The 27,142-nt window shown below is 32.9% G+C and overlaps 3 protein-coding genes across 5 annotated transcripts; all 3 read left to right on the top strand.

Annotated features, from left to right (window-relative positions):
* The first annotated feature begins 150 nt into the window (after positions 1–150).
* Positions 151–5,247, top strand: LOC123896813 (lipase-like). 2 transcript variants are annotated; one of them, XM_045947195.1, is made up of 11 exons: positions 151–354; positions 502–582; positions 1,473–1,552; positions 2,042–2,107; positions 2,250–2,297; positions 2,435–2,502; positions 3,171–3,243; positions 3,323–3,484; positions 4,246–4,440; positions 4,592–4,680; positions 4,809–5,247. In XM_045947195.1, the coding sequence occupies exons 2-11, from the start codon at positions 513–515 to the stop codon at positions 5,029–5,031; spliced, it is 1,074 nt and encodes a 357-aa protein (XP_045803151.1). In that variant the 5' UTR covers positions 151–354; positions 502–512; the 3' UTR covers positions 5,032–5,247. The 2 variants fall into 2 exon arrangements, with proteins under 2 accessions (XP_045803151.1, XP_045803152.1); XM_045947196.1 differs by having other exon boundaries at positions 164–382.
* A 1,340-nt stretch (positions 5,248–6,587) lies between these two features.
* On the top strand, positions 6,588–12,524 carry LOC123896810 (lipase-like). Of its 2 annotated transcripts, XM_045947193.1 has the most exons (11): positions 6,588–6,704; positions 6,779–6,852; positions 8,853–8,932; positions 9,451–9,516; positions 9,660–9,707; positions 9,846–9,913; positions 10,592–10,664; positions 10,745–10,906; positions 11,366–11,560; positions 11,751–11,839; positions 11,953–12,524. In XM_045947193.1, exons 2-11 carry the CDS (start codon positions 6,780–6,782, stop codon positions 12,143–12,145), a joined length of 1,047 nt encoding a protein of 348 aa, XP_045803149.1. In that variant the 5' UTR covers positions 6,588–6,704; position 6,779; the 3' UTR covers positions 12,146–12,524. The 2 variants fall into 2 exon arrangements, with proteins under 2 accessions (XP_045803149.1, XP_045803148.1); XM_045947192.1 differs by having other exon boundaries at positions 6,614–6,852.
* Positions 12,525–22,853: 10,329 nt separating this feature from the next.
* On the top strand, positions 22,854–26,922 carry LOC123896811 (E3 ubiquitin-protein ligase MIEL1). The gene is made up of 12 exons (XM_045947194.1): positions 22,854–23,047; positions 23,147–23,234; positions 23,343–23,399; positions 23,509–23,541; positions 23,636–23,713; positions 23,859–23,902; positions 23,991–24,031; positions 25,078–25,160; positions 25,275–25,366; positions 25,449–25,518; positions 25,860–25,901; positions 26,447–26,922. The coding sequence occupies exons 1-12, from the start codon at positions 22,869–22,871 to the stop codon at positions 26,570–26,572; spliced, it is 933 nt and encodes a 310-aa protein (XP_045803150.1). The 5' UTR covers positions 22,854–22,868; the 3' UTR covers positions 26,573–26,922.
* The last annotated feature ends 220 nt before the right edge of the window (positions 26,923–27,142 follow it).

The following is a 27,142-nucleotide window of genomic DNA, read 5'->3' as shown; positions in this document are numbered from 1 at the left end:
ATTCACAAGTCACAACAGCAGCGTACAACAAATTAACAACAATAAACAAACAAAACAGCAATTAAGACTCGTATACGTCACGGAAATGACGAAACCAACCCCAACGACGTCGTAATAACGTAACTTCTTTCCTTTTTTGTTGTTATTTATTAGTATCATTAATTAATTTCTTCTTATATCCAAACCCAGATTATTTTTAAATGACTCTTTGACTTCTCCTTTAACCCCTCTCACCGGAAAAACCCTTCACCGGAAAATTTGCGGCGGTGAACAAACATTCCCTTTCGGCGGTGCTTCAATTTTCCCCTAATTGTTACTCAATTATTTTTGGAACGTTGATCCTAATTTAATTAGGTATTTTTCTTTGGTAACATTTAATTAGGTATTTATTTCTTTGAATTGTACTAACATCCACGTTGAGTGTTGAAGTAATTGACGTTTTCTTCACGGAAAGTTGATTGTAATTGATTATATTTTTTCTTCTTTGCACTTGAATTGCAGAGTATTATAGTATGGGGAAAAATTGGTGGTGCTTGATATTGGTTACTTGGTTATGCCTTTTTTCCTTTATAGATGCTAGAGGTAAAAAGATTCTAACTTTTGCATTATTTTTCTCTGATTATGTTTCGATGCGATACAGTATTTCGGTTAATTGGATTTGTTTAGTTTTGTTTGGTTGGTGGAATTGAATTTTTATTGAGTTTGGGAAAATAGGGCATAGAATTAGAGGATCAATAATCCCTTTTGGAAGAGTTTGGATAGGAAATAAAATCAACATGGGTAGAAGAGTATTATTTTGCTTATTGGTGATCCAGCATTGATTTGCTGTTTAAATTAGTTGGACAATTATTGTTGGGTAGAGTAGACTCAGTGTTGTCAATCGCAGATTGTGGAACGTAGTGGTTTGTTCAAATTCTGATAGGCTACAATGCTATTTGGTGCACTTTGTATTAAACAGCGAATCATAGTATAGTAGCGATTTGTTCAAACTATGCTACACTATAGCTCTATAGTGCTGCATTGCTGCTATAGCCGTTATTTGATAACACTGGGTAAACTTAGGTTCAACATCATATAATTTGTCTTTTAAGTTTTTAGTATAGTTCCTTTTCTTTTGGACCCCAAAACCATGGGCAGTGGACAATGAATTTATCTTTGCATGATTCAATAGCAGAATATATAATTTAAAAGGCAATGATCATAGTGTGGGCAATTTAACTAAATAATATGTCCTTTTTATTTGTATTTGTTTGGGTAATGCATGATTGATGCATGCCACAAGAACACCACATATGGGATTTTTTTTATGCTTCCGAAGAAGTCATAAACTATTCACATATGCAGATATGTATATTGTATAGATGAACAAATATGAACTCATGTGATATGAAGAAATTACATTATGAACCATGTTATTTTACTGTTATGGATCATTTACATTCGCATACTAATGATACATTTTCAATATGCAGAACTCAAGGCTAGGCACACGAGTCCTCTTGCCCAGTACAATCATACACTTGCTACAATATTAGTGGAATATGCTTCTGCGGTGAGTTCTTTAGGAGTTATATATGTTCAACCTTTAATTTATTATGCATTTTTTCTAATCATGGATCATTGATCAGAAATTAAGGGTTATAATGAAACTTTCATGTTTCAACTTGGCTTTCTTTAAGTAGGTTTTAAATACGCCTCTTCAAACCACAACTTTGTTATTTTACTGATAAAGGAAATCAATGTCTTCAATTATGCTTTTGCACATCTTACATAATTTAACAATTAAGGGAGTCCTTCTCACACGCCAATCCTGATGGAGAGATTCACCATCCTGGCCAGCCCATAGCCAAACTATCAATTATTGCATTATATCAGAGTGGCATGGACTTTAGAGTATAAGTAATTTTGCTTGTATGATGTAGTGAATCTAAAGATTCATTCCATTTTCATGCATTTGGCCAAGCTCCATTTTGGTCAAGACAAACCATGTGGGAATTCTGAATGAGATATACACGGACTGAAGTAGGTTTGATTCTTGCAGGTATACATGTCAGATTTGACTCAGCTTTTTACGTGGACGTGCTCTAGATGTGGTGACTTAACCAAGGTGCTGAGAATGCAAACATTAATTTAACTTTACTTGTTCACTCAAGTTGTGAGTGAGCTTCAAATCATTTACATTCTAGTATTCTACCAATTTGACTTTTCTTTTAAAATAATTGGTCTAAAGATGTTTTAAATGTAAACAGGGATTTGAAATTATAGAGTTGGTTGTGGATGTCGAGCATTGCTTACAGGTTGGTGAACTCTCATCACAGATCAACGATCCTTTAAACTAAATAATTAATTCTATTTATATTCTTTTTCTACTCATTAATTACATCTATGCTATTAATAACACTTTCTTTTATGTAATTACCACATCCTATTCTAGGCATTTGTTGGAGTAGCCGAGGATCCACATGCTATTATCATTGCATTCAGAGGAACTAATGAACACAGGTGGGTTTTTGCTAGCTTAAATTTAGTATGTTATTTGGGCCCAAATTTCTATAGTCACAAAGAAAATGAATTTTATTGGAGTTTATTGTTAATGTTACGTGTATGCCTGCACACAGATGCCCGCATATTTTAGAAAGAAGAAAACATGTTTTCCTTGTGCACGTGAAGTTTGTATGAACAGATATTCACATTCATCGCATGCAGTTAAAAATATGCAATTTATTTGATTTACTATGAACACAATGCATTACTTGGCATAAAGGCAGTGATCAGGCATGCATTTCTGTGATCCTAAATTGATCAGCAGGTTTCTTTAGCTTATGCAGTAGATGACTGTCTATATTTGAGATCATGTTTCAGACGTTGTACATCATAGATTGTTCTTTTAGAAAGGGTCAGAAACTACATTATCTATATATGAAGAAAGCATGTTTGACAATTATGTTCGGGGTCATGTAAATTATTGTTTGTTATGTTTATCAAGAGAGCATAAATTCTTTTATATTGACCTATGCGAGAACCATTTTACTATGAAGAAAATATTTGTCCATAAAGGCATAAATACACGTCTAAAAGGAAAACAGATCTAGTCTTTCAGATTTTTGGCTTACTTCTGTGATAATTTTATAATATTCTGGGCTGATTTGTTTGAAACTGCTTTTATGTAGTTTACAAAACTGGATCGAAGATTTATATTGGAAACAGCATGAAATAAATTATCCAGACATGGATGATGCAATGGTATGTGATGTGAAAGCTTTAGCCTTACTTTGTGCCTGTAATATTGTCCATTCTGAAATATTATTGTCATTGGCTCCAGGTACATCGTGGTTTTTATACTGCATACCATAATACAACAATACGTCCTGCAGTTTTAGGGGCCGTTGAAAGAGCGAAGAAGTTTTATGGAAATATTCAAATTATAGTGGTAGGACATTCAATGGGGGGAGCAATGGCCGCGTTTTGTGCACTTGATTTAACGGTAACTATAATTTAACTCTCTTGGCGCTGTACATCAAGGTTTTGTTCTCTCGTGCTGATTTACTTGTTTCCTTATTACTGTCTTTATTATGCCCGAAACAGGGGTTTTGAATTTCTTTAAGAAATATTGTATTTGGAAAAGTGATTTTTTATCAATAGAAATTTGAGAAAGGTTGGGAACACACTATTTTCAACACACTTTCTAGTTTCTACTATTGGGTGAATCTTTTCAGACAGGGATCAACGATGTGTTGGAGAAGCACCTTTTGATTTGTTCCATAGTTTTTATATTTGTTATTTTTTTGGGATATTATACGAACAAGCGTAATTTAGTGCACAGTTTTGTTTTTCTTTTGAATAACTTATTTGCTGATAGACATTACCTATAAATTACACATTGATCAAGAAATGAACCTAACTGTGGGGACAAATGGGTTTGTTTGGTTTGTTCTGTTAGTTCTTTTAGTTAAATTTAGTCGATACATATATTTTTAGCAATGTTGGATGTTAGATAAGTTAAAATGCCAAACTTAAAACTACAATTCAACTGAGTTCATGAGCACTCAATTCATAAAAAAGATCTATTTTATTTTGTCATGATTAATCTCCAGAAACTAATAGAAAAGTGTCCAAAACTCAAACTACAAATTAATTTTAGTATTATTTTGTTTAGAACTTTAGATCATTGTTTAAATTCTCATTTCGAGATATTCCTATTATATGAGGATGCATAATTACTTGTTTGATTTTACATTCTTACAGGTAAATAAACAAGAAAATAAAGTTCAGGTTATGACATTTGGACAACCTCGTATTGGGAATGGTGTTTTTGCATCTCTCTACAGCAAACTAGTTCCAAATACAATCCGAGTCACACATGACCATGACATTGTTCCGCATTTGCCTCCGTACTATTATTATTTACCACAGAAGACATACCAGCACTTCCCTAGAGAGGTAAGGCATTGCACAGTGAAGTGATGAAATCTGTACATCAATAATTTTGTAGTTTGGGAATGGTGTTATAGCAGGAAATATGCACACCTGCATAACTTGTTTTCAATTTGTTTTAAAGTTTTTCAAGAATCTAAGTTGTTGTGGATTGCAGGTGTGGCTTTATAACATCGGATTAGGTAGTCTTGTGTACAGGGTTGAGAAGATTTGTGATGGATCTGGCGAGGATCCATCTTGCAGCAGGTTAGTCAATTTGTTGTCAAAATGCAACCTAAAATCTCGACTTATCGAAAATTTTGCCACTGCAGTCGATTCTGCGAAGTGAGTATCCTAAAAAACGTTGCTGAAATTTGAATTATTATCTTTTACAGGTCAGTGAGTGGGAATAGCATCACAGACCACTTAGTCTATTATGGTGTTGACATGGGATCAGATGATCCAGAAGCATGCAGAATCGTTTTGAATTCTTTTGTTCTGAATACTGGTATTAGAGATTCAAAAGGAAACCTTGTTTTATCTAGAGATCCTGCAAATTCCCTTCTCAAATTGAGTAGAGAGTTTGACAGTCAAGAAAAGCCTATTAGAGTCTATTGAATTGGCATGAGATATCTCATGCAACATATTGGTAGGGACATTATACTTCAAAGTTTTTCTTTCTTCATGGTCCTTCCGGCGACGCAAGAGTTTTATCAGAATTAGCTGTGACTGGAAGAAGATTGTGTGTATAGTCTTGTATATAATTCTTGTATATATGATTAATATTTCTTGATACAGAAGTTAAGTGCAATTTCACTTTCAAATTCTACTGAATTTCATCAGGGTGATACTTGATTTAGTTATCAAGATCATCAGCATAACATTTCTACAATTTTACCTTGTCTTGTCCCGTGGCTGACAGTAACTCTTCAACTTTATTTTCATCAAATCTAGTTAACTCTACTATCCTCTCTTCATTCAAAAACCTACTACTCTCTTTTAAGTTTTTAAATTGCGGTCATGATTATAGTCTGTTGTTCCAGTTACAAATTGGCATCAATATTCAATACTATTGTTATTCAATACTCCCTCCGGACATAAATATAAGCAAAAAATGTACTTAATTTTCATGAGTTAAGTTTATTATATTGTCCATTTTGAAAAGTGTAAAAGTGAAATAAATACCTAAAATAAAATAGAATTAAATAAGGGTATATTATGAATAGTAGTATTAATTAGTTTAAAAGTAATTAACTTTTGCTTGTTTAACATTTTTTATACTTTTCTTAACTATTTTTGCTTCCTTAACTTCTTTCATATTTCTTATCAATCAATTCTCTTAAAAACAAATTAGTACTAAAATTTATTAGAAAAGTGTAGAAAATTAAAAGAGAAAATAAAATAACTTAGTACTAATATTAATTATTTATTCTTCTAATTTTATCACTTCACACTAAACACAAATTGATTTAAAATATATTTCCACTGGTCCTATATAAAAAATAATTTCAAATTAGAAATATCCTTTAAACTTCACATCACTTAACTCAAATTTCTTGTTTCAATTATTCTTAACCATTCTTAAACGTAAATATGAGTGGAGTGTCTCGAGTTCGAACCCTAACTTTTATACATATAGTGCGATGTCCCTAAGCTAAGCTCATGGGGACGACAACATGTCCTTTAAACTTTTTTAAGAATGTTGAATTTATATTTAAAAAATGTTCATGATCTCTTAAAGATGCACCTTTTTTCTTATAGATTACTGTAATTTTCTTTTCTTATCTTTTTCTCTTTTGCTTTGTAACAAAAAAAAGTATCTTTTACTAGTAAAAGGAATGTTGAGTTGCTCATAAGCAAGCATTGTGATGATGTGACACCTTTAAGAAAACTCCACTTATTTGATAAAAAAAAAAACTCTACTTATAAATATTTAATTTAATTAAATTTTTCATAAGAATGAATTGCACAAAACATGTTTTTATATTATTTATAACTTTCAACTATCATAACCGTACCATTAAGTATTTTTCACTATTACACTTCCCTAACCTTAAAACTTCTTGCAAATGTACGTATAGTAATAATCTTTTACTAGTACTACTAATTTGACCGGTGTAGACGTGACGTGTAGTGTCTTTTGTCTTTTTCCTTGTCCATGTCTATTTTCTGACAGGGTCGGACCCCCGACCGGTATATTCAGTCCGGGCCGGGTCGCGTGCACACACACTTATTTTATGACTCTTTGACTTCTTCTCCTTTATCCCTTCTAACCGGAAAAACAATTACAAGTAATTGACGTTATCTTCACGTCAAATTGATTATATTTTATCTTCTTTATGGTTTTTCTGCACTTCAATTTCAGTATGAAGAAAACTTGGTGGTGCTTCATATTTGTTACCTGGTTATGCCTTTTTTCCTTTTCAGATGCTAGAACAGGTAATATTCTAATGTTCTCTGATTATGATATTTCAATCAATTGAATTTGTTTGGTTTATGGAATGAAACTTTTATTGACAGGTGTAAAATTGACACAAAAAATGACAAGCTAAAAGCTATAAGCCTATAAGCTAGTAAAAATAAACTATAAGCTCGTGAGAAAAAATGTTATCAAACTGAGTTGTTTTTTTGTCATGAGTTTCCAAGCTATAAGCTCAGGCATTAGTAAACAAAGCCTTAGAGGTTACCTTTTGAAAGGGTTTGAAAAAGGAAATAAAATCAACATGAGTAGAAGAATATTTTTTTGCTTATAGGTGGCCTAGAATTGATTTACTTTTTAAAGTAGTTGGACAATTATTGTTGGGTAAATTCAGTATTGTCAATTGAGAATTGCGAAAAATTGTGGTTTGTTCAAATTCTGCTACCCTACAATGCTAGCACTGTTATAGCTGTTATTTGATAACACTTTGTAGTACTAAATAGCGTATCACAGAACAATAGCAATTTGTTCAAACTCTGCTAGGCTATAGTGCTGCTATGGCCGCGGTATTTGACAATACTTGGTAAAGTTAGGTTAGACATCGTATAATCTGTCTTTTAAGTTTTTAGTACAATTGTTCCCTTGCCCGGGGACCCAAAAACCATGGGCAGCAGAAAATGAGTTCAGCAGTGCATGTTTCAATAGCAGAGTATCGAATTTAAAAGGAAAAGATGAGGGAGTGAGGAATCGAGAAAAATACATTGGATAAAATGGGAGAGGGTTTGCAAACCAAAAGAATCGGGTGGGTTGGGGATTCGGGACTTAAAACTATTTAATTTAGCTTCATTAGGCAAGTGGGGTTGGCGCTTGAAAACGGAACCAAACGCTTTGTGGCATTCTGTGCTATCGGCTAGATATGGTGATAGGCTGAATGTTGTAGATAAGAGAAGTTCATTGTGGTGGAGAGATCGTATAATCTGTCTTTTAAGTTTTTAGTACAATTGTTCCCTTGCCCGGGGACCCAAAAACCATGGGCAGCAGAACAATAGCAATTTGTTCAAACTCTGCTAGGCTATAGTGCTGCTATGGCCGCGATATTTGACAATACTTGGTAAAGTTAGGTTAGACATCGTATAATCTGTGATCCTCTTTTGATGCATCAGTATTGGAGTTTCTGGCTATATACGTCTCAGCGGAAGCTGCGCTTGGTCGTAATATTGATTGCTGTTCATGATATATTAGCCCTTGTTCGTTCGGGCAGGCTGTTTATTGCGCTTTGGCCTAGTTTACCTTATCGTGATGGTAGTATCTCATAAGGCCTTGCTCGCTATGCTCGGGTCTGAAGTAATCTTAGCTTCTCGTGCTCTTGAGCTGCTTGTGGCATAGTCGAGAGATCCCGTCTTGTTGTGGTTGGCTAGGCTTCTGCGGTTTTGTCGCAGCTATGTCTTCGATTTGCAGTCAATATGCTGTCCTGCTGCGGAACTGGTTATTATGCATTAGAACTGATTAGAACTGGTATAGATTGGGTCTGTTACTGGTGCTATTTATAGTCATCTGTTATTGCTAGTATATAACATATATTAAGAATTATAGTGGCTCTGTATGAGGTCTGGTTTTCTTGTTACCCCAGAGAATAGTTGTGTAATTTGGTAGGACTTGTGATTGTTCCTAATCTCTGTACTTTTTCTATCCTTTAAGTACTACTTGTACTTGGGATCTTGCATTAATATAATTTTCTTTGCCTCTTCAAAAAAAAAAGAAAAAGGAAAAGATCATATTGTGGGCCTTTCAACTTCAAAGTATGTCCTTTTATTTGTATTTGTTTGGGTGATGAAATTCTTCTTTTTTCTATTTTTGAATAAGTCAATGATCGATTTACGTATACAGATATGTCTACTGTATAAATGAACAAATATGTTCTCACGCGATATAAAGAAATTACTTTCTGAACTATTGTCCTGTACTCTTGTCTTGTGGATCATTCACATTTGCATACCGATGATACATTTTCCATCTGCAGAACTCAAGGCTAGGCATACGGAACATCTTTCCCAGTACAATCATACACTTGCTTTAATATTGGTGGAATATGCTTCTGCGGTGAGTTCATTCAGAATTATATATGTTAAAGCTAAGCACTGTACATAGAGGAATCATAATTATTATTTGTGCATATTATATTTTATTCTAATCTGACCGTAGAAGGTTGATCAGGAATTCAGGGATTGCAACAAAAAATTTCAACCTGGTTTTGTTTAAGTAGGTTTTAAGTATGCTATTTCAGTTAAAACCATATCTTCCTTATTTGCTGATAAAGTAATTTAATGTCTTTAATTATGGTTTTGCACAAGAAAAACACAACTTAAGCCATTGCGGGGCATTCTTACATGCCAATCCTGATGGAGTGATTCCCCATCATGGCCAGCCCATGGCCATAACAAGCCAAACTATAATTTATTTCATTTTATCAGATTGGCTAAGACATTAGAGTTTAACTCATTTTGTTTGCCTGATGCCGTGAATCTAAAGTTTCATTACATATATTTGGTAAAACTCCTATTTGGTCAAGGTTATTGCATACATATATAAAAGGATTGAAGTGGGTTTGTTTATTGCAGGTATACTTGTCAGATTTGACTCAACTTTTTACATGGACGTGCTCTAGATGTGGTCACTTGACCGAGGTGCTTAGAATGTGACATTAGTTTTTAACTTTTCCTGTTCACTCAAGTTGTGAGCGAGCTTTGAATTATTTACATTCTATTGTTTTACTGATTTAACTCTGCTGTTAAAATGGTTGGTCTAAAGATATTTTAAATGTAAACAGGGATTTGAAATTATAGAGTTGGTTGTTGATGTCGAGCATTGCTTACAGGTCAGTGAACTCTCATCACAGATCAATATTCCTTTAAACTACAGAAATAATGAATTTTTGTTATTTTATTTTTCTACTTGTTAATTACATCTATTAGTGTAGTCTTTGTTCTTATGTGATTATCACATCCTATTCTAGGCATTTGTTGGAGTGGCCGAGGATCCGCATGCTATTATCATTGCATTCAGAGGAACTAATGGACACAGGTGAATTTTTTTATGGCTTAAATTTAGTGTGTTATTTGTCTTAAATTCAGAGGAAAATGGACTTACTGGAGGGTAGTTTTACATGTATGCCGCACACACAGATGTCTGCATATTTTAGAAAGAAGAAAAATGTTTTACTTATGCATGTTATGTTTGCATGAAGTGACATTCACGCACATGCAAATTATAGGTTAAGAAATGCAATTTATTTGGTTTATTATGAATGCAATGTATTACTGGCTTAAAGGCGGTGAGCACAGGTGACCAAGTAATGTGAATTATGTTCAGTTTTACTTGCGTCAGACATGCATTTCTATGATCCTAAATTGATCAGCAGGACTCTTTAGCTTATGCAGTAGATGACTATCTGTATTTCAGATCATGTTTGAGATGTTGTACATCATAGATCGGTCTGTTTGAGAGGGTCAGAAGCTAGATTATCTATATATGAAGAAAACATGTTGACAGTCATGTTTGAGATCATGTAAATTATTGTTTGTTAGTAGATAAAAAATTCTCTTACATTAACCTATGCCAGAACCATTTTACTATGAAGCAGACATTTGTCCATAAATACATGTTTGAAAGGAAAACAGTTTAAGTTTTTCAGATTTTTGGGTCACTTCTAAAATAACTATAATATTCTGAGCTGATTTGTTTGAAAATGCTTTTATGTAGTTTACAGAACTGGATCGAAGATTTATATTGGAAGCAACATGAAATAAATTATCCAGACATGGATGATGCAATGGTATGCGGCGTGAGAACTTTAGCCTTACTTTGTGTCTGTAATTTTGCCTGTTCTGAAATATTTATCGTCATTGGCTCCAGGTACATCGTGGTTTTTATACTGCATACCATAATACAACAATACGTCCTGCAGTTTTAGGGGCCGTTGAAAGAGCGAAGAAGTTTTATGGAGATATTCAAATTATAGTGATAGGACATTCAATGGGGGGAGCAATGGCCGCGTTTTGTGCACTTGATTTAACGGTAACTAGCTTTCATAGTGTTGTACACCAAGGTTTTTTGTTCCTTATGTATTATCTGTATTTTAACAAGGATAATTTAGTGCATATTGTTATCTGTAAATTAAACATTGATCAAGAAATGAACCCAACTGCGCGGCAAGTAAATGGGAGAAATAATGGGTTTGTTTGGTCTGTTCTGTTGGTTCTTTTGGCTAAATTTAGTCTATATATTTTAGCGGTGTTGGATGTCAGTTAAGTTAAAGTGCCAAAGTTAAAACTAAAATTCAACTAGCTCTGCTCATGAACACTCAATTCATAAAAAATATCTATTTTTCTGTCATGGTTAATCTCTAGAAATTAGAATAGTGTCCAAATTAGTGGTATCATTTTGCATAGATCCTTGTTTAACTTCCCATTTCACGATATTCATATTATATGAGGATGCATAATTACTTGTTTGATTGATTTTACATTCTTACAGGTAAATAAACAAGAAAATAAAGTTCAGGTTATGACATTTGGACAACCTCGGATTGGGAATGGTGTTTTTGCATCTCTCTACAGTGAACTAATTCCAAATACTATCCGAGTCACACATGACCATGATATGGTTCCACATTTGCCTCCATATTATTATTACTTACCACAGAAGACATACCAGCACTACCCGAGAGAGGTAAGGCATTGCATCCATAGTGAAGTGATGAAATCCGTACATCAAAACCAGTTATAATCTCTGCTTGTTTGTGAAAAGTTAGGACTGATTATGCCATCTGTTGTATCTCCTTTGATGGTGATTAGACTCTTTTTTTCCTGCGTATGTATATTAATATATCAAATTTCACCCAAGTTGTTGTGGATTGCAGGTATGGCTTTATAACATTGGATTAGGTAGTCTTGCGTACAGGGTTGAGAAGATTTGTGATGGATCTGGCGAGGATCCATCTTGCAGCAGGTTAGTCAATTTGTTGTCAAAATGCTACTGAAAATACAGACTTAATGAGCAGTATCCAGAAGTGAGAGTATTCTAAAAAATGCTGCTGAAATTTGTATTATTATATTTTGCAGGTCAGTGAGCGGGACTAGCATCACAGACCATTTAGTCTATTATGGTCTTGACATGAAATCAGATGATCCAGAAGCATGCAGAATCGTTACGAATTCTTATGTTCAGAATACTAGCATCAGAGATTCAAAAGGAAACCTTATTTTATCTAGAGATCCTGCAACTCCCCTTCTCCGACTCCAATTGAGAAGATAGTTTGACAATCAGGAAGAGCCCGTTAATGTCGATTGAATTGGCATGACATATCTCATGCAACATAATTGTGGGGATATTATACTGGTAATTTTTTATTTGGTCACAGTCCTTCCAAATACGGCAGAAGAATTTTATCATAATTAGCTGTAACTGGAAGAAGATTGCGGGTACACTATACTTGTAATTTTTTATTTCTTCACAGTTCTTCCAAATACGGCAGAAGAATTTTATCAGAATTAGCTGTAACTGGAAGAAGATTGTGTGTATAGTCTTGTATATGCTCATCCTTGTACATATGATTCATAATTCTTGGTACCAATGTTAAATGTACAAATCCACTTTCAAATTTGGCAATATAAATTATTGTCTTTTGTTGTCATTCCTTGAAAGCATTTCACAAATTAATATATTTTAGATTTACATTATGTTTCTCTAGATACTCAAGAGCTTATAACATAGACAATTGAAAGATTATACATCAAAGCATCAACTATATAGAAAATTTCATTGTGTACATATCATACTTTATTCTTCATGACTGTATTGATCTTTTAATAATATCACTATACTCCATGTATTGACCAAATACATTTTGTCACAAAAAAAAAGGTTCCAGTCCCTGGATTAATTCCAATTGTCCATAATCTTATTTTGTCTTGACATCTTCCCTATATATACTTCCTCTCCCCATTTTTCAAATCTCCTTACTTATCACCTTCAGGCTTCAGCAGTAGGTTCAGCTTCAGAGGTTGAAACATTTGTGTCTTCTACAGCTTCAGCTTCAGAGGTTGAAACATTTGTTTCTTCTACAACAGCTTCAGATGCAACACCTTCAGATGAAACACTTGTGTCTTCTGCAACAGCTTCAGTTGAAACATTTGTGTCTTCTTCTACAGCAGCTTCAGATGCAACAGCTTCAGATGAAACATTTTCTTCTTCTACAACAGTTTCAGATGCAATAGCTTCAGATGAAACATTTGTGTCTTCTACAACAGCTTCAGTTGAAACATTTGTGTCTTCTTCTACAACAGCTTCAGATGCAATAACTTCAGATAAAACATTTGTGTCTTCTGCAACAGCTTCAGGTGAAACATTTCTGTCTTCTTCTACAACAGCTTCAGAGGTTAAAACATTTGTTTCTTCTACAACTTCTTCCTTAGCTAAAGTATCTTGCTCTGCATTGACATCCTCTGTACACATACAAAACAAAATTAAAATTTATAATCAACAGTTCATATAATACATGACATTCTTCATTTTTTTTTATAATATGCATAATATACAAATAATCCAAATTGATATCCGACAAAAACACCGAGACCTATTTAATTCTTGAAAAATGATATCAATTTAATCATTAAGAATCTCAAATGTTAGTCAAATTTATCAGTATTTGAGATTTTTAAGAATCAAATCAATATTTATTTATTTCCATTAAACTAAATAGGTCTTCGTATTTTTTGTCGGCGATCAATTTGTACATCTCAACAAAACTCTAGAGACTTATGCTATATGCATATACCTTTTTCATTTTCTCCTGCCAAAATTTTCTCTTCTTCAGTACCAACAACATCATCAGCATCATTGATTTTCTCATCATTATTCTCTATCAATGAATTTTCATCATTTTTCTCAACTTCATCGCAATGTTCCTCTACAACATCACCTTCCTTTTTTACCTCATCATGTGTTTTCTCCGCGACCTCACCAGCATTTTTAACTTCATCATCCTTATTATCTTCAACAACATCATTGATTTTCTCATCATTATTCTCTATCAATGCATTACCATCTTTTTTCTCAACTTCATCACTATTTTCCTCTACAACATCATTTGTTTTCTCCTCGGCAGCTTTAACTTCATCATCCTTTTTTATTTCAACAACATCATTCACTTTTACACTTTCACTTTCTTTCTGTTCAACTTCCACAACTGAACTTACATTGTCAACATTATTGTTTATGTCTTTGGTTTCTGTCTCAATTTCTTTGAATGTGACACTAGATTTCTTGCGTTGGATGGTGTTATTTGAAGCAACATCAGCATGTTTAGATTTTCCACAACCCATTTTGTTTATTTATTTAATTTAATATAAATAAATATTCTACTTTTGTATGAATTGTTGATTTAGAGAACAAAGAGAGAATATATATTATAAGAAGAGAATGAATATTGAAATGTGAAACCACTCTTTTTTATAATAGGAGAGATTATGAATATTTTGTTATTGTTGTTGAACTAGCTGTTTTTTATTTTTATTTTCTCTTCTGTGTGTGCTATAATTAGAGTTATGTATTGGTAACTTAGTTGTCTTTGTTAATGAAAAAAAGATAAATTAAGGTATTTGTTATATCTAGGAAATTGCTTTGGCAACATAATTTGGTTTTCTGTTTCATTTAACCATATCTTCCAAGAATGGTAATATTATGAAGGTTTTATGTTGTTTTTTTCATTGATATTGTAGGTGTTGGTCAATTTTAATTCATCAAATTTAAGAAATGGAAAATTGGTTCATAAAGTTAAGTTGAAAATCTTCAATCATTTTATCTCGCCTAATAATATAAAAATGTGAAGTTGATACATTATTTTGTGTTTAGGATATTAAAATTTCACCTGTCAAAAAAAATAAAATTAAAATTTCAATGATGGGGGACCAATAGCTAACCAAAAACTATAGATAGTGTATTTTTTTGACAATTTTTTTTAGACGACAAAACAAAGGAAATATATAGTAATAAGGAGTGATCTGAAATTAGTACAAGAGCAACTCTATTTACTAAATAACGACAAGTACATTTAGTACTCGACCCAATATACTAAAAAAAAAGTCAAGAATCCCAAAGCCAATCTAAAAACAACAATGGTAAAGGAAACTAAGACTACCTCACAATGTAAAAGATTAACATGTCATTCATAAAACATATAAGGGGAGTTAACTTTTTTAGCCAACAATCATTTTTAAGAAGTGCATTTGTACAAGGCAAAAAAATCGGTTCGTAGCAACCAAAGTTTTTATTGAAGAGCAAAAAAGTAAAATCCAGGGAAAAAAAAACCATAGGAGGCCTAAAGAAAAAACATCGAAAACTCTAGCTTGATCCGAGAACAACAATGAAAATAGAGAAATTCGGTTCACATAATCATGAGACCATATATTAAAACATAATATTAAAAAAATACATTTGTACATAGTTATGAGACTATTTTATTTATTTATGCGCATTAAACAAATTCTCTATGTTTTCTAAAAAATGAATAGTTCCATTTAATAGAGAAACACAAATTATGTTTGAGAAATTTAAGTAATAAAAAACTGATGCGTCTTATAGACTCTATCTCCTTGTGTCTTCCTTTTTTTAATTTGAGAGAATCTTATATCTAACGTAACATGAGAATATGAGAGATGAGTTATTCCTTGCTCAAACAATACAGAAAATGAGCCAAATACAATTAACTGGTTGGTAACTAAATAATCAATGTGATTGACAATAGTTCAGGGTAATTTTTACACCTAGGCTACAGTGAGGAACAGATTAAAAATGCTCACACTATGCAATGATCGTGGTAAAGACTTTAATTATTTAATTAATTTTTTTTTTTGACAGAAGTTATTTAATTAATCTTTTAATAATTATTATGAGTTAAATGTACATGATCAATATATATTATTTATAAAGTTTAATTGTTGTGCATCGTCGGTGTAATTTTTTTTTATACATACATCTAGGGGTGTGCAAAATATCCGGTCATATGGATATGACTATATCCAAATCCAAAACCAACTCCAAATAACCAGTTATTAACCAGACCATTCTAAAAATGGTTGGGTATCCATTTTGTAAATCCGGTTTTTTAATTAAATGCCCATATCCATGTCCAAATCCATTGGATTAGACTTTTTGCGCATTTCTTCATTTTTTGATAAGAAACTTTTGACTATTTTTTTTACGCTAATTATCCTATAAAAACCTAAAATCGACTATAAACGCTAAAATCGGCAGAAAAAACCTAAAATTGGCCAAAAGCCCAAAAATCGACTATAAACCCAAAAATCGGCCAAAAATCCAAAAAAATTGCAGAAAAACAAAAAATCGGCCAAAATTCCAAAAATTGACTATAATCCCTAAAATCGGATGAAAACCCAAAAAATCGGCCGAAAAACCAAAAATCGACCGAAAAACCCAAAAAATCGGCCGAAAACCTAAAATCGGCAAAAATCGACTATAAACCCTAAAATCGGCCGGCAACCCGAAAAATCGACAGAAAAAACCTAAAATCGGTCAAAATTCCAAAAATCGACTATAAACCCTAAAATTGGCTGAAAACCCCAAAAATCGGCCGAAAAACAAAAAATCGACCGAAAACCCAAAAAATCGGCCAAAATCCAAAAAATCGACTATAAACCCTAAAATCGGACGACAACCCGAAAAATCGGCAGAAAAACCTAAAATCGGCCAAAATTCCAAAAATCGACTATAAACCCTAAAATCGGCCGAAAACCCAAAAAATCGACCGAAAACCCAAAATCGGCCAACATCCAAAAAATCGGCCGAAGAATCTAAAATCGTCCCTAAACCCAAAAAACTCGGCCGAAAACCTAAAATCGACCCAAAATCCTGAAATTGGCTATAAACCTCAAAATCGGCCGAATTTTTTTTTGGGTTTTCAGCCGATTTTAGGTTTTTCAGCCGATTTATGGTTTTTTACCGATTTTAGGTTTTTCCGCCGATTTTTTCGGTTTTTCGGTCAATTTTTGGGTTTATGGTCGATTTTATTAAAATAAATAAAATTAAATGAAGGAAATTCAATTACATTATCCAAATAAAATATAGGAATTTATTCTATGTATAAAATTCTGATTTCTTTACTATTGTTTTTTACGCAAGTTTTACTAAATTTAGATTTTTTTTCAAAAAAAAAAAAGATTTTTTTTAAATTGTCTTAAAACCAGTTTTTAAAAGGAAATAACTGATTTTTTTTATCAGATTTAAAAATAACCGGTTTAAAATTGGATTTAAAAAATGACCGCTTTTAAATTTGGTTTGGTTAAAATAACTGGTTATATATCCATAACCAAATTTATAACCAGTTTTATAACCGGTTTATAATAAAATATGGTTATGGTTATGAATCCAAATCGAATTAAATGGTTTCGGTTTGGATATGGTTTGGTTTGTCAAATTATCTGACCATGCACACCCCTACATACATCCAATGACGCGTTGTCACATCATTTAATGAATGTGACACATCATGTGTTTTTAATTACCATACATGATGTGTCGGTATATTATTGGACGCATGTGCAAAATAACTTTACATTGACGGTGCATATAAATTAAATTCTTATTTATATCCTAATAGTAGACTGATACATTATAAGTGTGAAGAAATGAAGAGTCCAAAGCTCTTTTTTTTTGACGCAAAGAAAACTTATGTCATTTCATTCATAATAATAGTAGCAATACAATGAGGGATTACATTAAAAGTACTGCGATAAGCATGGGATAAAGCTGCTCGTGCGAGTGCATGAGCGCTACCGTTTGCTTGACGCCTAGTAAAAACGACTATGAAGTCATTATAGTGATGAAGTAAGGTTCGACAATTTTGAATGATTGAACCATACTCCGATTGGTTGATACTCATCTTGTTCACATCATCCACAACAATCTTACAATCTAGTTCAAAGACAACTTTATTATAACCCAAGCTAGCAACCCATTGTATACCTTGATATAAGCTCCACGCTTCTGCTTCCTGTGCTGTCATTACCACATCTTCATGTGCTGTCATGGCCAAGATAAAACTCCCTTTGTCGTCGCGAAGACAAGCTCCCATGCCTATACGTTGCTCATGAGCAAATATGGCTGCATCAAGGTTGCACTTGACGAAATTTAGCGGCGGAGGTTGCCATGGTGTAACTTGGACCTGTTGTTGTCGTGGGTGGGCTATGTCAGCTGGTTGACGCGCCTGCTGCCAGGCCTGGAGGGTACCATTGGCGCGGCCAATTACCTGTGTCGTGCTCTCAGTTTTCTGCTCCCATAACTGCAAGTTTCTTTTGCGCCATAAACTCCAAGATATCATAGCAAAAGAAACCAATTGTTGAGTGGTGAAATTGTGCCAAATACGTTTGAAAACATCATTAAAACCTTCAGCATTTTCCATTAAATTTTGCAACGCATTCCACAAATTAACTTGTCGCCAACAAGTTATACTATCAGCACAATCAAGAAATAAATGCCAATTATATTCTGTGTATCTATGACACACAACACAATTAGAATCACCATGAATTCCTTTGCTCATTAATCTTTGCCTATTAGGTAGACAATCCCTTCCAAGTCTCCAAAGGAAATTCTTGACCTTGGGAGGAATAGGTAAAGCCCATAATTGTTGCCAATCTCCTTCCACTTTCCAAACATCTCTGTTAATCATCACATCAACACATACTCTATATGCACTTTTTACTGAATATATGCCTTTTTTATCAAAGCGCCAAATAATCTCATCTCTTCTTCCAAGGTTAACAAGTGGGATCTTCAAAATTTCATTAGCATCTCTATCACAAAATAACTCAATCACACGATTTCTATTCCAACAACCTTGATTGACATTAATTAAGTCACTAACCTTTGATAAATTCTCAATGTTGAGGATGGGAGTAATGATAGTTGGGTTGTCTTCATTTCTTAACCAAGGTGTATGCCATATAGGAACCGAAGAGCCATTGCCAATTCTCCAACGGTAACCTTCCTTCAACAAACGTCGGGATGACCAAATGCTACGCCAAACATAACTAGGATTGTGCCCCAAGGACGCTCCCAAAAATGTGCCACATGACTTGAGAACTGCTTTGTCCAATACTCTTCAGGTTACAGAGTGTTTAGGTACTGGAAAATATCTTGGCCTTCCCTCTATGATAGGGAGAAGTAAAAAATCAATTTTCAACTACATCAAAGATAGAATTTGGCACCGTATTTCTTCATGGAGTAGCAAGATGTTGTCTCAAGCAGGTAAAGAAGTTTTAATTAAATCAGTGGCTCAAGCAATTCCTTCTTATTGCATGAGCGTATTTCTGTTACCATCATCCATAGGTGACGATATCGAGAAGATGTTAAATTCCTTTTGGTGGGGATCGAAGGGAGATAGGAAGCATGGGATCCGTTGGATGAGTTGGGACAAACTAACTATGAGAAAAGAATTTGGAGGCATGGGATTTCGAAGTATCCTCGGTTTCAATTTGGCAATGTTGGGAAAGCAAGGTTGGAAATTATTAACCAACCCCGATGCTATGGTTTCAAGAATTTTCAAAGCTAAATATTATCCTAATGGAGTCCAAAGCTCTTATGAAACGATGATCATATTTTTTGTCCATCTATAAAATAAATGTGTAATAGTCTTCATAAAAAAGTGTAATAATACCATAAATGCAGTTCAAATGAAAAAATCGATAACAAGTTGTGTTGCTAATACTTTTTGGATGGCAAAATCGATCCTCTTAAATAGTACATCTAGAGACCTAAGAGACACCACATGCATGACTCTTTGAACTATTTTTCAAAATATTACAGCTTTTAGTACTAGGAAACCAAAAGTGTCAAATGTGAATTATATAAACGTATGTTGATTTGATTGTTAGAATACACTGTCTCATGGCCACTTTGCTTGAAGCCGCTTTGAGGGCTGTGTTTTATACAATAAAATCCTCGGTTATCAATACCATAAGTGGAGAAACTTCAGTCAAGTCCATACATACATGTTTTCCTCCTATCCACTCATACACTAGAATATTGACCTATATTTAAATGGGGATCTCTGGTTGTCTTAATTTTTTAAAAAATTTAATGTGCTGGAACATGCATGTATGTATGGAAAGCACTGATATATTGCACAAAGATACTAATCAATCCAAGGACCAAGAGAGGTCTTCATTTGATTCACTTCTTCAAACACAACAATTTTTTATTTTTTTTATAAATCCACTTTTAAGCTAACTATTCTTATTTTGGCAAAAGAATCATAATCACCTGTTTTCTGAGAGGTCAATTAGTTAGTTGACGATTTGTTCTTTAAACGATAAGTATTCAGTTCGAGACTCGACACCAAGAAAAGAAAAATCATAATCATAATATATAATTTATATGCAATTTTTTTAAAAGATATAATGTGAATATATATCATGTCATAAGTCATAACATTACTGTTCAGATTGCATCGAATCCACTAAAGATGATTCATAATTTGATGCAGTGCCACTTGATAAGAACAGAAGGAGGTGCATGAATCTCCAAGCCCAATCATACGTCATACTAAAATTAGAAAAATAATGAAATGGTCCTTTGACAAATATATCCACACATCGTGGGATCATATGGTCTAGATCCATTTATTAGTTGTTCATCAAATAGTTCAGAAACTTGTTTGTCTTATAAGGTAAGGGATACTAAAGAAAAAAGCACAGAATTTTCCAAAAAAAAAATAAAAAAGAAAAGAAAAAAGCACAGAATAAATTTAGCTTTTCTTTTTACACAATATTTGGTTTTCCTTTTTATGTGGTGCAAGGGGATTTTGTGAGTTTTATAAAATAAAATCTGCAAAAACATTTAATTGTGATTTTTTTTTTCTAACTTTAGGATCTTTGATCTTTGGATCCGTTATGAGAGCAATTTTTTAATGGAACGTCCATTTTTTTTAAACGGAGTTGTCCTTCTTCCAAATAGACAAATTCAAAAATCGAACCTAGATTCATTTTATAAGGGAGAGTCATGTTTTCAACTCTCCCAACAAGATATTGAGACTGTCTAAGGCTTAATCGACCTTCATTCTCTCATTCTAAATTCTAAATCAATCAATTAATTCTTAAATTTAAACCATATTATTTCAGGAAAGAGATATGCAGTTACAACATAAGCCATTCGATTTCAATCAATGATCATGATTATTTTAATGCATTTATAATTTAATCCGTTAGATATAAAATTAATAATCGAGATCGATTACAGCATGTAGCCGTTTGCTTTTATTACGACAGCAAATCCCCGTTATCTTCACTAGGTATTGAGAGACAAACAATGATCCTCCAACTTTTATTTGTCTACGTACCTTTTCTCTCTTAAGATTCAACCAACTCAGTGTTAGTTTATTTTTTGGTCAAATAGCCTAATAATTAAAAATTTATCTCTTAACATAAATAAGCGAGAGATTCCGAATTTAAACTCTAACTTCTGCATGTAATATTCATACCATTAGTATTGGTTTTATTATCTTATAATATAAGACTAAAAAACTCACATACTTTACCATTTTACAATGTTAATTGAACACTCATTTTTATACTACACTTGGAATTTTCCCAATATATATGAGAGTTGAGAACCTATCATGGTACTGGAACAACTCTGTTAAATTTCCCCCACAAAAACCGTGAAACATTATAAAGTTTTTTTTGTCTTGGTTAGTTGGCTTTTCCCATTTCTGAAATACCATTTGTTGATGAAACGGCCACATGACATGATATCCCTTTAATTTATTCTGAAGTCATTCTCTTCTGCCATACCATGCCACCTTATCTTCTCTTTCTCTCACAATCTCAAACAAGTCAAGTGGGCAAATAAATAATATTCATTATTCATTATCAGATCTTGTAGCCACCATTTTTTCTTTATTCAATTATGGTTTTGATTTTTCAAAATAAATAAAATTTCCAAAATAATTATTCGATTGTGAATAAAGTATGTATGATCGTTTGTTATAAAAATATATGATGACCAGTGATTAACACGCGCAAGATGAGTTTTATTTTATGACAACATCATCAACAAGTTTAAGACAACCCCTTTTTAAGAGGGTTGTGATATTTGATAATGATATATATTCGATTTTGTTTACTCCTTAATATAGTAAGATAAGATAAGATTCATGTTATCATAGGTAAATCTTTTGCGAGAGTTAGGTTACATTTTTTTAATGGATTGAGCAATAACCTTATTCAAAATAGTTTGTATAAAAAATAATCTACTAATCATAGCGTCTTAAGGCACATGTTAACGAGACGTCTTTTGAGAGTTAGGTCATTTTTTTTTAATGGATTGAGGCTTAACCTTATCTGAAATAACTTGTATAAAAAATAATCTACTAATCGTAGTGTCCGAAGACACATTATGTTAATGAGAAGTATTAATTAAATATAAAAAAATGTATCACTAAAAAATAAATATAAAATAATAAAATTTTGATTATTAAACCCAATAATATTTTTGTTCATCCAAAAAAAACCCAATAAATTTTGAGTTTAATTGTTGTGCACTGTTAGTGTAAAGATTTTTTACACATATATCCAATGATACGTTGCCACATCATTTAATGAACGTGACATATCATGTGTTTTTAAATACCATATATTATTGGATGCATGTGTAAAAGATGTATATAACTTAAGAGTTTAATTGTTGTGCACTGTCGGTGTAATTTTTTTTTACACATACATCCAATGAGGTGTTGTCACATCATTTAATGAATGTGACACATCATGTGTTTTTAATTACCATACATGATGTGTCAGTATATTATTGGATGCATGTGCAAAATAATTTTACACCGACGGTGCATATAAATTAAATTCATAACTTAAATTCATAAATTTTAGGGTATGACCAATTTATTTATTTTTTAAAAAATAATATAATAGTTGATGATGATAATGGCTTGGCCCTATTATAATTGTGGATGAAGACAAAACAAAACTATTCTCAGCACCAAAACAAAATCTTCACAAACCAAAGAAAACTCCCCATCCCATCTCTCTGCCTTCCTTCCTTCCTTTCCCCCCTTCCTCCCCTCTCCCATCCAAAACTCATGGAAGGCTCTGACATTGAACGTCTTGATTTTGGAAAGATGGGACATGGGTACTTCTCTTTTTCCTCTATCTTTTTTTACTTTCATTCAAATTTCATTCTTTTTATGCCTTTTAATTTTCTGGGTATATTTTATTTTCATTCTTATAGGTGCAAGCATTACAGAAGAAGATGCAGGATTCGAGCTCCTTGTTGTAATGAGGTTTACTCATGCCGTCATTGTCATAACGAGGCAACGGTATTTTTTTGGATTTTTTTTCTTTGTTTTAATCTGATTTCATGTTAAAAATCTTGTCTTTTTGGTTTTTTCTGATCTGGGTTTGTGTTATTTTTTTTTCATTATTAGAGCATGTTGAAAAACCCTTTTGATCGTCATGAACTTGTTCGTCAAGATGTTGAACAAGTAAGCATAAGGGCACTCCTGATTTTTTGATTTTTAGGATTTTTTTGTTATGATTTATGATAATGATTAGACTCATGTGGTTTTTGTTTGAATCTTGGCGCTGTTTCAGGTTGTTTGTGCGGTTTGTGATACAGAACAGCCAGTATGTATCTATTCATAGTTTGATTTGAATATGTTGTGTTTTTGTTTTTTGGATGGTTTCATGATGTTTTTTTGGAATGATTTTTGTTTTGAAGGTTGCTCAAGTTTGCACTAACTGTGGTGTTAGAATGGGGGAATATTTCTGTGAAATCTGCAAATTCTTCGATGATGATGTAATGAATCACTTAATAAATCTACAGTATTTGATTTAAATTTTTGACTTTCAATATGATTGATTTTGAGAATATTATGATTGTTGATTAATCTTATTGTTTTCTATTTGATGCTAATTGTAATTGTTGTTAACTCGTTATGCAGACGGGGAAACAGCAGTTTCATTGTGATGATTGTGGGATCTGCAGGTACAATAGCTGTATTTGAGTAAATAATTGCTTTAGTTACTCGAGTTTATGAGATGCAACTAATTTTGGTTATGTAATTTTGAAACAGAGTTGGTGGGAGTGAGAATTATTTCCATTGCCAGAAGTGCGGTATGTATTCATCACAACGATTCCATTTTGTCGATATTGTCAATTTAACATTTTCTTATTTACAAGTTAGCTTATGCTGTGAATTGTTAGTTTTCAACTTTTCATATTAGTAGAAGATTCAACTATTTCCTTCCTTTGATAATATGAAAGAATTGCCAAACATGTTGTAATCTTTAGTGACACTGACACTAGAAGGTCAAAAGTACTATTGCGTATTGACTAAGGGCCCGTTTGGATTGACATATTTTTGAGCTTATGAAAAATAACTTCCGCAAATAAATAAGTTTTTATGTTAATTCATGAGTTCTCACTAACAAAAATTGTATCTTCATGAGCTGTTTTTTCATAAAATATCTTGATAAGTTTATAATAATACATAAAAGCTTATTTATTTGCATTAGTTGTTTTGCATATGCTCAAAAATAAGTCAATCCAAATGAGCCCTAACTCTATTGGCTTTTTTCTTTTTTCTGTTTCAGTTTATTAGTAACTGCTCTCATTCTTCATGTTAATTTGTCTTAGCTTCTTTATAGCTTCCAAAATCAGTTTTTTTGTAGATGAAATCATGAAACGGAACCTAGTTTTCTAAAACAGCGTGCAAATTTAGTACTACATATATTCCCTAGAACTTCTAGCCTTATTCCAACTTGTTCTCGAGTGATTTCTATTTTCATGTGCTTGCTAATGCAATGGGACACATTGCTGTTTGGTTATATAGTGAATTTTATTGCCTCTTTTTTCCGTGGTTCTTGTTATCCTCGGAAATCAGAATCCATTTTGGGGGCCTAAAAGTGATCCTGCAAAAACAAAGGACTCAGGATTTAGTGTATCAATTCAAATAGTATTCAAACCCTTGTGATCTACGTTAATTGAAAAAAAAAACTTATGGCATTTTACAATTTTCCAAAAGGTTTTCTTTAATTATGCTATACTTTTCTATGAATTCCAATATTATGATTGTTTTGTACTTTTGTTTCAATTGGATTCTGGAGTTGTATATAATAATTTATCAACTTAATTAACAAATCAATTGCTTCTTCTGACAGGCTCTTGCTATGGAGTTGCTTTGCGCGATAATCATTTATGTGTGGAGAATTCCATGAGGCATCACTGTCCAATTTGTTATGAGGTGCATACTTTTCCTCCCCTTCCCTATATATCTTGTTTTAATTTGATCAAGGAATTTCTCTATGTTGTTGGAAGCATGAGAGTATTCTAACGTAACTTCATTGTGTTGTTATAGTACCTTTTTGACTCGTTGAAAGACACCACTGTTATGAAATGTGGTCACACAATGCATTGTGAATGCTACCATGAGATGGTAAAGCGTGACAAGTGAGTATGATAATATTTGACAGTTCTTTAGTTTATATAAATCATTATCTCTGCTTAAATATTAACTTGGTATATGGATCAGGTACTGTTGTCCTATATGTTCCAAGTCGGTGATTGACATGTCTATGACATGGAAGAGAATCGATGAAGAGGTAGATGGCTAAATTAAAACATGCAAATGCTTTCTGTTAGTTTATATGCTTTTATCACTTTCAAAAACTAAACTGAACTGTTCAACCGATTGAAGCTTGAACAGTCATTTATATGGTTTGGCTATTTTGACAATTCGATCACAGTTTCGTTCCGGTTCAAGCAGTTTAAGGCAGTTGAACCATGCCTAGAGGTCTTCCCGGTTCAATGTTTGGTTTGGTTTGGTTTTTTAAAACATTAGTGTTTATGCTCCACAATTATCTCATCCAGAATATTATATTACTTGCAAAAGTGTTCTACACTACAACTGTGATTTCTCACTAATTTATTTTTGCTATATTAGATTGAAGCAACTGTCATGCCTGAGGATTATCGGAATAGAAAGGTAAACCTACACTTGTAGAAATACTTGTTATATATGCTATCTCCATTTCATTGACTTCTGTTAGGACCATATTTAACATGAAACTTGCTTTTGAGCATGAACTATGTTGTCAACCACGGGCCGCAGAAAATAAAAGTTTGTTCAAATTCCGCTAAGCAAATAGCGGGAAATGGATTTCCTGCTGTAACTGCGTGACACAGTTACAGCTGTAGACCGTCCGATCTAAATTGACAGATGAGACCATTTGACTGAATAATCTGGACCGTCTGATATAAAATCGATGGCTGATATCGTAAACTGTGGCAAACTGCTACTGCAGCAAATCCAAGTCCGTTATAGCGTTGCTATAGCCACCGTTTGACTTCATTTTGTACTAAATAACATATTGCAAAACAATAGCTATTTGTTCAAATTCGTATGCTATAGCCGCTATTTGACAACACTAAGTATGAATGGGCCTTCTGTCCTTTGTTTCTCATGCATCATATATTATGGTCCGATTACTTTTTTTTTCTTTCAGAAAACTAAACAGCACTGCATTACAGGTCTGGATACTTTGTAATGACTGCAACGATACAACCGAAGTTCACTTCCACATTATTGGGCATAAATGCGGTCACTGCAATTCATATAACACTCGTGCTATTGCTCCTCCCGTTCTTCCGCAATAACCAACAAATTCACGCCGTTCAAGAAACACGTCTATCCCTGTGATCCAATTATTGTAGAGCATCATTTAATTCATCAACAAGATTAGTGGTATATTGTGTATGCCCTTAAACTTTTCATAGCTTATTCTTCCTCCAACATATGGAGTGGATTTGTGGAGTTGGTATTCGGGTCATCGAGACTTTTATAAACATTTGTATACTAAAACTATCATAGGGGAAAAAGTTTACTCTTCATGTGCTTCTGGTAATTGTGTTTTTGTCTTGTTATTGTTGTATTGATATTGGAGGATGGATTAGCTTTTCTTTGCCGTTGAATTTAATCTACACAACTCAGTGATTCTTTCCTTTTATATAAGTCACAACCATATATCTCGATGCCTACATAGAATTTCTGTGATTGCTTTGTTATGGTGCATTTTTACTATCTTATAAAAGTGTTATTAACGTTTTCTAGATCGCTTTCTTTTCAATACTCTTTACGCTGTTTGTTCCGTAAATTCACGAGACTCGTGCATTTAATAGTGGAGAGTGTTGGTAGTACTCCATATCATATAACATGTCATTTGTATA

Source organism: Trifolium pratense, linkage group LG7, assembly GCF_020283565.1.
Source record: "Trifolium pratense cultivar HEN17-A07 linkage group LG7, ARS_RC_1.1, whole genome shotgun sequence".
Lineage (NCBI taxonomy): Eukaryota > Viridiplantae > Streptophyta > Magnoliopsida > Fabales > Fabaceae > Trifolium > Trifolium pratense.
The sequence above is the reverse complement of the archived record's forward strand: the minus strand, read 5'-3'. Positions and strand labels throughout refer to the sequence as shown.